General features: G+C 38.9%; 1 protein-coding gene across 1 annotated transcript in view; it reads right to left on the bottom strand.

Annotated features, from left to right (window-relative positions):
* Positions 1-347: 347 nt before the first annotated feature.
* Positions 348-11,975, bottom strand: part of KLF7 (KLF transcription factor 7) — a 67,101-nt gene continuing 55,473 nt past the window's right edge. Inside the window, exon 5 of the mRNA XM_069022211.1 lies at positions 348-8,713. Within this exon, the coding sequence (XP_068878312.1) occupies positions 8,662-8,713 (52 nt within the window). The 3' untranslated portion in view covers positions 348-8,661. The remainder of the gene's footprint in view (positions 8,714-11,975) is intronic.

Genomic DNA, 11,975 nt, shown 5'->3' with positions numbered 1-11,975 from the left:
CAGTCAGCTTTTAAGAATAAGAACTTCCTTCTTGAGCATCTTTTCCAAAAGCAACGTGACACAGCATGAACATAAGCAACAACTGAACTGTTATGAAATACATTAAAAATAAATTATTTCAATCCAGAAATATGATTCTGCTAGGCTAAAGCACACTTAGAAGTTGTATTTTTTATGTCAATAACTGTTTACAGAACCATGGCCTTAACTGATACTCCAAAAGCCGTTTCACTCTTCACAGAAGTTTTCATAAAGAAATAATATACAAGGCACACTAACCACTGTCGGGCCAAACACATTCTACTGTTTATTACACATATTACATTCTTAAATAAAAATGCGTCACATAACATTTTTGCATAGATATCTTACAATATACCAATTTAAAAAAGAATTATGAAACAGACCAGTAACAAAAATAAATTTTTTCTTCATTAATAATTTTGTAACATTAACATACCACCATCATATAATACAAATAATATTTTTAAATCTTAAGACTTTTTGTACAGCAAAAAAACTGACAAAGTAATATATTTATATATATATATATATATATAAAAAGCTTAAAAAAAATAAAATGTCAAAAAAAGGCAGAACTGAGGGCTACAAGATTGGGTACTTCTGTGATATATTAGAAATACCAGAGTAGGCCTGAGAGAACGTGACCGAGGGCATCTCCGAAATGCACTTGTCAGACACATCTGGTAAAAGAAAAACTATAGTGCAAAATGAAAGTCCTTCAAGCAATGTTGTTTGTTTTTCTTTTTTTTTTTCTTTTTTTTTCTTTTTTTTTTAATAGGGATCATTCATACATTTTGTTGTTGTTGTTGTTGCTAAAGAAAAATTCCCCAAACAAAAATCTAATGTGTGGTAGAGAGCAAGAAAAGTTTCAAAGAACAAGGGGGAAAACAGGTCACTTTGCAAAGCAAAAAAAAAATCTCAGCCTGCATTATTATTTTTTTCAACTAGATGAGGAGACGTGCCAAACTAAGGCCTTGTTTCTAAGAGAAAAGCTGTTATGGTTTATATGCAGTGATTTCACAACCAGGTACTTGAATTGGTGCAAGAACCTTCGTGTAGAGGTATCTTAATTAGTTGAAACGTTTCTTACACTTCAGCTTAACTGCATAGGATGCCAATGCAAACTTGATCCAGGCAATCACATAACAGGTGCAGCTACAAAGTGATTTAACTAGACTGATTTTAACCTAGGGCAGCTTCCCTGGTAGAGACATGGCCTTGGTAACAAAGTAGTGTTTAAACCAGTGTTTTGATCTACTTCCAGAATCTGATAGGTCTGGGGACTTAAATACAGAGTAATGGGTAAAACGAATGTTGCAAAACATAAAGATCAGCCCTTCAGCCATCAGGCCTTCCAGGGACTGCATGTTAGCTTTTCATTTCTCTGAGAGCCCAACAACAGAGGCTAAAATTGCCATGTTTCTGTCCATTCTAGTTCCCTTTTAGTGTGTACATGCGAAGCCCTCATCCCCTTCCCTTCCCACCTCCCCTCCCAATCCCCAAATTTGCAGCCTACTCATTCACAGTACACAGCAACATGTATTTCCCAGCACTGTTGAAAACTTTCCTACAGAAGCTGACATGATTCCTAAAATGCAGTGGCAACAGCAAGTGCCCTCCCTAAATGAAAGCAATAGGCACGATTGGCTACTACAAACTGTAAGTCAGTAGCTCAGTTTGCTCTTCTGTGTAGGTATATACAGTATCCTGTTGTACATCCACACCCACACAGAGACAGGGTAGAGAACCTGTTTTCTGGCAGTATATAGAAGTTAGGACCAAAGCACTTAAAAAAAAAATCATCAAAGCTTTCATTTTGAAAATCGCAGAGTTCCAACTTCAATTATTACAACAAAAATGCCATCAACAAGCATTAAGGAAAACTATAAAACCCTGTTTCTAAAATGACGCCTGCATTTGAAAGTTTTCAGGTAGGGAAACTCATTCGTGAGGTGATAAAGGCAGTCTACTCCCCATCTCCACATTTTCATGTATATAATTTATATATACAACTATATCATTATATATATAACTTATATAGCACAAGTATTCTCGAGACTTCTTCCTCTAAGGGAGGAGGAAATTCTCACCTTTACGACACAGATCTTAGTACCTGGTAGGCCAGATCCTACAGTCCTTACCATGCTAAATCTTGCCACTGAAGCCTGTGCAGAGCTGTGGAGGAGAAAGACTGCAGTAGTCATCCCTAAACTATTAATAAAAAGAGACACAAGTGTGACAAAAGGAAGAAGAATATCCAAGTTTGATCTGGAAAAGATCATTCATGAAGGTGTCATTTAAATGTTAATGAAAGACAGGCAAGACTTGTCAATGAGTAGTTGTAATATCTTGGGAGAAAAATATTTCCATTTTTTCAAGACAGAGTTAAATAGTTATTGTCAAGCATTGGTTTTTTTCTTGGTATGTGGATATCTTTACAAGTGCAAGTCTATCTGAAATCAGCAAAAAGTACTTTAGGAGTTCTGGGTTAGAGCATTTCCCAGGATATGAAAGCTCAAAAACAGTCTTACTGGATGGAATGACAGAATGTGCCAAGTCCTGAATGAAATCAAGAGTAAAAGCTCTTGATCCACTGAGTGCTGGCCTAGTAACATTACATTATTTACAAAATTTTCCTCTTTTAAATTTTTTTAAATTTAAAGATTTTGACATACATTAAGAGGAGGGGAAACACTTAAGGAAGTTGGATTTCATCAGCTTTGTCAAAGTACCAATTACCACCTTTTTTGTACACAGACAAATAAAGTGTGTTAAATAGGAGGAGCAACCTTTGTATTAGATACCAACCCCAAATTGTCTAGGGTCAGATAAAAATGAGGGAGAAAGCCCTAATCTGTAGATATCAGAAAGGTCATAGCTAAGATATACTCAATCACTGCAACTATCATATTGATCAATTCCATTTTACCTATACGACCTAGTGATTAGTTAATTTTTTATGCCTGAAGTTAAAACAATTCCGAAAGCAAGGACCTGAGGGATCCTCTTGCATTCAGGCTCTTCTTCCCTATCTGTGTTTGGTCAGTGCTTCCCGTGCATTAAGTGAAAATGTGCTACCCCCCCAAAAAACAGCAATTCCAAAAAGTCTGATGAAAATAGGAATGAATGAAAAAAAATGTTCACCTTTGTAGAAATATGTTGGCTTGGATTTGAGGTCCTGGAAACCATTTCTGATACATCACATGGGTCTTCCAGGCTAGCAAACTTGTTTCTGTAATATCTGTCTGGTCCCTGCAGCTGTGACACATCTCAAGGCATGATATTGCTTCAAACTGGCTTGCTAAGGGTTTGGGTTTTTCAAAGATTTCTTCCTCTCTAGGTCTCCCTCATTAAGAAACCTTATAAAGTTTAACAGGGATGAAACTGTCAGAATTTGAGAAAAAACCTACAGACCTGCCCTACAGTCTGTTCCATCAGCACAAGACTATGAAGAAATAGAATCAGTACACATTTAATCAGGGAGGGCTGTCATATCAATCATAGAAACACAGAAAAATTAATATTGGAAGGTACTTCTGGAGGTCACCTAATCCAGCCTTCAACTCTTTGTTTAAAAAAAGATTAGTGAGATCAGACTGTTTAGGGCCTTGTCCAAGACATTGAAAGAATCTAGAATTTCACTTCAGTTGCCAGTTTAGCCAGGTAATGTAATTGTCTAGACTGAGTACTAGCTACTGAAAAAGAACAACTCAGAGATAATGAAAAATATTCTGGATTCTGCCATCCACTTTTAGACCAATCTTTATAAAATACATGTGATATTTTATGTTGCTCTTTATCTCCTAAGGGGAAAACCAAACAGAACAAAGATGCACTGAAGTGTTGTTTTAGTGTTAGAAGTGACTAAAATAGAGCATCATGTGTCTTCATATTTGATACAGTACAAATGAAACAATAAATTTGTTAGTTCAAAGTGAACCATCAATGATCATGTTGGGAAAAACAGAATTTTGCTTGCCAGGCCTCAAGCTGGCAGTACAGAAATATGTTTCTATATGCATATTTTTATGCACAGATACAGCAAACTCAATTAGAAAACTATTTATTCCGGTGCCTCCTAAATTATTTTTTATTAGTCAGTTTTCAAAATAGAATCTTGTCTTTGAGTATAAGTTGTCTCAATTAGATAACGGAAAAGTCACAAATAAATAAATTATATCACCACTGTAACATACAGAGCACATCTTGACCTGGAATATTCTGTCTTGGTCTCCCCATTACAAGAAAATGATTGGAGTAAGTCTAGCAGAGAGTCACCGTGAAGGTTGTGGAACACATGATGGATGAAGAGAGGCTGAAAGACATGATTCAGCCTGAGGAAGAGAAGGGTAAGTGTAGATCTTATTGCTATCTCCAAATACCTAACCAAAACTATAGGGAAGAAGCCAGACTCTTCTTGGAGGTGCACAGTGGAAGAGGCACTGAAAACAGGCTTGAACATGGAAAATTCCTACTTGACACACAGATTTTTGATTTTTTTTTTTTTTTACACTATAAAAGTGGTTAAATATTGGAACAGCTTGCACAGAGAGGTTGCAGAATTTCCATTCTTGAGGACATTTAAAACTCAGCTGTATATGGCCATGAGTAACCAGCTCTAGTTGGAGGTTGGCTAAGATGGCTTCTGGAGGCCCCTTTCCACATGTATGGTTCTATGATTGACTGCTTCTTCTGTGGACACTATTCTGTGAGACTTTTAGCTCAATTTGTGTTTTCATCCTATAGTTCCACAGCCTTGGAAACCACAATCTGACTTTCTTATAATGGCTTCTGTTTTGCAAATAGGCATAAATCTAGCATTGAAGGAAACAAGGTAAAACTTCTCCTTTCTACAGCTGGATTACTCAGTCCTCAACTGTCACCAAATCATCTATTATGGGTTTGCTTTCAAGAAGCCTTACACAGAGCCTTTCCTCTTTAGTCTGATTCTACTCATAATTTACAGAGGACAACTGTACAACTTTAGCAAGGAGACACAGGCCCAAAAAGGAACTAACTATACCAGACTACACAAGTTTGAAGTGCACAGCTTAAAATATCTGCAAAGACACAAAACTTGTCATTGTACAAAAAAACCCAATCCTGGAATGTGTCACTAATTATGCCTTTCCAAAATGGAGACTCCTTCTATAAAATACCAAAGTTATGGTTCAAAATTTTAGTAATGACTAAGACACTTGCATATGAGCACCCAAAAACTGAAGTCAAGAGATTGACTGAGTACACCATATATACAGCTGAAAAATATCTCCCTTTTCAAACATAAGAGGTGGTTCCAAAGCTCAAATTTTAGCTTCAGAGTTCAAGACCTGCTACAAAGCCTGAGAAATTTGAAATCTGCCTTTTACCCCCCTTTTTTCTATGCTTTTGACACTATCTGGATCCAGGATTTACATGTAGGCCTGCCTTTAGAACAAAGTAAAGAGATACTTCAGCATTTTTTTTCCCCTGGGGCCCTTGTTCTGGCCATATTATATTTAAATAAGATGCCAACAAGACCATAAATGACAACAGGAGCTAAAAAACAGTCTTGCTTGACTTTTTCCAATTTAAATAGAGTCTGGTGCTTGAACTGTCACTTAATAATTAAAGTTTGTATACTATTGATAGCATATCCAAAGGCAGGTGTGTTCAGATGACAAAGGAGGATATTTATGCAGGTTCACAGCCAATGAATATCGTAGTGGAGAATTGGAGAGCGTAGATTTTAGGACACTACAGTAAGGAAATTCTAGGATTCTCCTATACTTTTTTTAGTCTAATGCACTCACTGGATGCTCTACAGTTTCACACAGCTGAGGTTTCAGTTCCCATTAGACATCTTCCTGAGGGGCAGCACCAATCTCTGCTCTCTGGTGACCAGTGACAGGATCCAAGGAAATGGGATGGAGCTGTGTCAGGGGAGGTTCAGGCTGGACATTAGGAAAAAGCTCTTCACCCAGAAGGGGGTTGGGCACTGGAAAAGGCTCCCCAGGGAAGTGGTCACAGCCCCAAGCCTGCTAGAGCTCAAGGAGCATTTGGACAATACTCTCAGGCACATGGTGGGATTCTTGGGATGTCCTGTGCAGGGCCGGAAGTTGGACGTGATGATCCTTACAACTCAGGATACTCTGTGATTCTGTGATCTGGCAGGATGCTCTATAAATTCCAACACAAATCAGATTCTAGGGCCCTCAGTCCCAGTGGAACAGCTGGGTGGAATGGCCATAAAACGTATGCAAATACAGAAGTAGAGAAATACGAGATTGTCAGCAAGCAGTGCTCTGCAATTTTTAAACGTATACATATATATATATAAGCATATATATATATACATATATAGAGTATAGTTAGTTTTAAATCTTTGGAATAAATTCAATTTTTCTTCTCTCTCTCTTTCTTTCGGACTTTCTTTCACTCTCTCTCATGCTCTTATCACGAATATTACATCATTGTCCCTAAAAGATGGTTAGATTTTGGTCCATATTTCATGCCATATGGGCCAGACATCGTATTTCCCCCCTGTCCCCAAAGTGTTCAGTTGACAGTCACAGTGTTTTGTGAAAACTGTGAGGAAAACCAGCATCTTTTGAATAAATTCAATCTCTCATTAGAACCAAAGGTTGCAAAATGCTGAGAATTCAAGTGCCAAGGATCCCAGTGACAGCTCTAAAAACATCTATGGAGTTTCTTGTTTGCTCTTTTTCCCCCTAAGAGTACAATTTTACCTCCCAAAACATAAATTAAGGGAAATATTTAACAGTCAATGAGTCAAAACAGTCGAAGAAGGGTAGTTGGCTAATACATTATAAAAGAGCAGCAACCATTTGTGGACCACGCGCTATTTTGTTTCATTTCTAGACACACCTTGTAGGGATGGTCCCAGAATATACAAAATATACAACCTAACGACCACCTGCCTGCTTGCATAGGCCATTTTTATGGTCCTAAATGCAGTCTTTGGAGTCAGGGCCAGTGCCAAATAGGTTCAAATACAAGTTATGGCAATACATTTTTTAGGTTTTTTTTCCTTTTGTAATGAAGACCTTAATCCACTTTGAGCCAAAGAAATCAAATTATCAATAGGATGGAAGGGTGAGCATGAGACCTCCACTTCTCCTTGATGATTCACACTGTAGGCCAAAACGGACCTCTAGGTTAGTAACACTTTAGACCAATCATTTGGAAATGCCTCACTGCTGTATATAAAATCCCTTCCTTCACTGCTCACACGGTTACATTTTTTCATATAGGAGCGGGCCACAACATCAACTTGATGAATGGAAAAGCAGGACTTTGATAATTTCTTTAATGGGCTAATGCTGAATGAAGCCATTGTACTTGGAAGAGGTTCTTGATTTCCTACTCAGAGACTGGAGTAGGATTTTTGGCTTGGGGGTGTTTTTTGTGTGTAAGATGCTCAACAAACATGTTTAAATTAAAACGTCTGCAGGTGCTCTTTACACAAACAAAAGGCTAATGTTTTAAATTGGTTAATAGAAGAACTGCAAGAAAAAGCAACATAATTCACCACTAAGTCACCGTGGGATGTGGCTAACATGCTCACATGATGTGGAAGGAATCCTGTAGTCATGCCTGTGTGGCCAGTCCCAGACTGATATCCAGGTGAAGACAAGGAGTTCTGAAGATCACTTGTTTGTGGAGAAAAGAGAAAAAAGGTTTAAGCTTCCAAACAAGCTTTTGAAGTTTTTTGTTCAAAAAATAAACAAGGAGTCCTAGCTATGGCAATAAGGTGAGGCTTACAGAGACATTAGGTGCTGTATCTCAGGGGTTTATCCCTTGGCTACTTAGCCATCGTGGCAGCAGCTTCCAGAGTCCCTAGTGCATATGTTGTGCAATAGCCAAAAAAAAAAAATTAAAATAAAAACAACCAACAAAAATATAATCCTCCATGAAGTCTACGTAAACTCAGGCCAAAAAGAGGATGTTTGTGTCACAAGTGTCACTCCACAGTCTACTGCCATTAAGGCCACTGGTATTGACTTAAAAGGATCTCAATAGCTCAGTTCTAGGAAGAAAAACCAAAACCAAGACAAGTCAAAGTGTCTGCGAGAAGTCTGATGCACTGAACATTAGGAATTCTCAGAGAAAGAACAAAAAAACCAAGAGGTTAATTTTGGCTACCAAACTGGGATTTGGTTTTCTAGGTCATTGTTTTCCCCCCATCTATTTAAAAAGAAAGTTAGTGCTACAAATATGCAACTTCAAGACAACATATTCTTCTACTGAGTTGCACTGAGAAGCAAGTTAGATAAGCCCCTCCTACTGCCGTCCACCTGCAGGGAAGCCTCCTCTGTTTTCTTTGATTTCCATTGGCAAAAACAGGAAACATATCCAAGAGGGATGAAGTACTGTAAGCAATTGTTCTCTTTCACTGACTTCACCTCTATACCATTTCCTCGCCTGCATCTTCTCGCATCCAGCTGGGGCAAGGCATAAAGAACCGATGTATTTGAGTGTAACTGGGTGCACGACAGTGTGAGCATGTGGTCCCTGTACAGAGGATTACACGGGATCAAGTTCTCTTCTCCTGTAAGGTAGCACGTTGTAACTTGAGTTCCACTTTCATCTCTCAACACTTAGCCCAGATGACATCCATGCCAAGCTGACTGATATTTAGATGTGTCTCTTCATGTGGAGGGCGAGGTGATCCGACCTGGAAAAACACCTGCAACATAAAGCAAGCAGGAAGTGAAATACGTACAGGATTTTGGAAAACAGGGTTTCTGCTCCTTCCTTGTTACGTGCAGGAGAAAATATACATCCCAGTTTAGAAACATTCCTTGGGTTATCCACAGATCATCACCAAACCCTGTGTGATTGACCTCTGTGACCACAGATAGGCAACTATCCTGGCTCTTTGTAAGCTAAAGAGACTACTTTTATCCCTTCCCTGTTCCTCTCCCTCCCACTTATTTCACTGAGTCAGACATCAGGGAGGAGTGTTTATCTATGCACCTCTACTATAAAACCAAATATTTAGTATGTGTGTGTTTGCATTTAAAAAAATCAGTTTTATTCAAGTACTTAGCAACATAATTTTTAAAAATACCAGGTTTCTCAAGTGCCCACTATTATCAACATAAGCACTGAAGAACGATGCTAGTTTTGAAAGCTGAATTCTTATTTCTAACTCCAAACTGGAAGGAAAACTGGCTCAGAGTTTGGAGGCTGACAATCCATCAGACTTCCTCTCTCCCTTCCTCTCAGCTGGGAATGTGGGTGGTAATATGTGGATTCTGATGAATATTATCTCCCTGAAGGATGTTGACAGAAGATATTATGCCTATTTTGTAAGAGTGACAATTGAGAGACAGAGAAGGCAAGGAAGCTGTAAATCACACAGGTGTGGTAAAACCAGGGGGAAAGGAAACAGCCAGGACTTGGGCTTTCAACTTCTGTTCTTTATCCACAAGGCCTTTTTTTCCAACTCATAAGAGAACATAATGTTTTGTCATTCTGAACATGTAGCTGGACCTGACGAGATAGAGTGGCAGCCCTAGAGAACTAGTTGAGTTTTAGGGCTGGTCTAAACATGTAGTTAATGCAGAATACGGTAGACCATGAATTTGAAATGAAGCCATCTATCCTTTATTAACTCACTCACTAAAGGTTTGTGACTGCCTTCTTCAGAAATTACTTAATCCACTCAGGAAGTGGGCTAAGATACTCTGAAAAAAACACATGTACTCGAGGAAAAGAGCAACCCCACAAAGAGTTAATCAGAAATTCATTTTCCAGAAGAGCTGCCTTGTAGTAGACAAGCTGCTGGGCACTCACAGCAGCAGGAACAGTAGCCCAAATTCAGGAACTGCATAGCACCAAGATATTGTCAGAGTGATCAGGGGAGTAAGTTCTCAGGAGGACAAGTGCTTTTCTTACCTGTCATTCAATATATGCTTTATTCTACCAAGAATGCCAGTAAGCAAAAATACTTTTTTGATGCCATACCCATTAGATACGGGATTGAAAGTACCAATCCAGTACACACCCACCATCACAGTGTCATTTAAGATACGTATGGCACTGGAGAGCAAACCACAGGAGAAGGAGGCAGTGGTTCTGGCTGCCTACCCCACAGCCCTAAAATGGAGCTTGTCTGTCACAGTGGCAGGACTCAGACACACTCAGAAATTAAATTTCTACTAGCAACCTCAGTTGAGCATTTAAGAACAGGAGGTTTTCAAGTTCCCTGCAAATTCTGGCTTGCCTTCTTTCCACCTTAAGCCACAAGACCTTGGCTTATTTATTTTAAAAACATTTACTACAAATATCACACCAACCCCCACATACCTGTGGCTTTTGAGTAAACTGGTTCTGTAGGCTCCAAGAGCACTAGGAAAAGCTACTTACAGAACTGATTGGCCGGCATGTCTTTTCAGTGCTCCACAGAATTAGAGTATAAAACAGCCACCAATAACAATCTGAAGAATATCCAAATGGCTTATTGTGAGAATCAAGATAGCTCATATATGGGCACCGAGTGTATTTTTCAAAAAGCAGTAGTTGAGTGTTTTGTAGTTTTCAGAAAGAAGCAGAAGAACAAACAACCCACCAAAAAAGCCAATACAGATAGATAAAAAAAGAACAATCAATCTAAAGGCAAACACCCAAAGGATAAACACCCTAAGCAGAGACAGGCTGAGAAAGAGAAGAACTATAAAAATGAAGCTGTTTTAAATAGCTAGGGGACCTTTTCTGTCCTGCTGAAGTATGCCACTGCACATGTACTTGATCTGCATCTACACACAGAGATGAGTGATCAAGAGGTACATTTTTAAGACAAAGAAATGTTAAAACAAAGCAACTTTCACAAGAAAAGTCATATACTCATCTTCTATGAATGAGCATATGGTTCTGCTCAAGTCAGCTCTTCTCTACTTGCAGGGCTTACAAGGGAGTTAATACCTTCAGAATGACAAAATGAAAGACTGCAAAATAGGATGGAGGCAGCATTCCTCCAAGGTCCTACATGAGGCACAGCAAGACAGACATGAATCTGACAATGGACACTGGGCTTTCAACACAGCAGGCTCTGCACAGCCAGAATTTTCTAGCCCTAGGGTGACAAAATACACCCTTGGACCAACGTCTCTCTCACCAGTCTAAACTGAGAAAGCAGCATGCTCTGGCTACAAGGGCTGCCAAAACAAAACAACAGCTTGAGTGGCTGCCAAAAAGACATGCACCAGCTGGCACTTCAGTCTAGGACTAGTCATAAGACCACCACCCAAGCACAGCTTTTCCTCTCCAATTGTCTCTTTTATAGAGGCAACCCAGGAAAGTGTATGCTGAGTCACACCATAGTAAGATCTGTTAAAATTACAGATTCAATACATTGCTTCACATCAATAAACACCATATTAGCACCTATAATATTTTATAGGTAATAAAATGGTGCCATATTTGCTAGTTTATAGCTAATAAAATGGTACAAGTCATATAATTCTTCACATTCTCCTGTTGACTAATTTGCTTAGTTCTATCTCTTGGTAAGGCTGGTGGATGTGGATATTTATTTTCAACAGTAAAACAGTCTGTACAAAATTTTTGCAGCTAAATCACACTGCCAAAAAGCCTACTGATTACTGGACACACTTTTTTTTTTTTTTTTTTTTTTTTTTTGTGTGTGTGTGTGTGTGTGTGTGTGTGTGTGTGTGTGTGTGTGTGTTTCTGGGACTAGAGGCAGCAATGGAAGAGGCTCCACAGGATAAGTTGTCAAAGGAAACTACTCTCTTTAAGAAACAGGAGCTTGCTGGTCTCTAGTCCTGCCCATGACATGAGACTTTGCTCTGCACCTCTGGCTCTACACCTCTTTCAGTTCCAGACCAGCTCTACACATCATACGTGGGCCCATCATAGCCTTCTCCATCATCCCTTCCCCAGTCTAGCTCTTCCTACAAAGAACAGTTTATGCTAGAATAAGACAC

The sequence above is a fragment of the Aphelocoma coerulescens genome, chromosome 7 (assembly GCF_041296385.1).
Source record: "Aphelocoma coerulescens isolate FSJ_1873_10779 chromosome 7, UR_Acoe_1.0, whole genome shotgun sequence".
NCBI classification, from domain to species: domain Eukaryota; kingdom Metazoa; phylum Chordata; class Aves; order Passeriformes; family Corvidae; genus Aphelocoma; species Aphelocoma coerulescens.
This window is presented reverse-complemented; position numbering and strand designations above follow the sequence as displayed.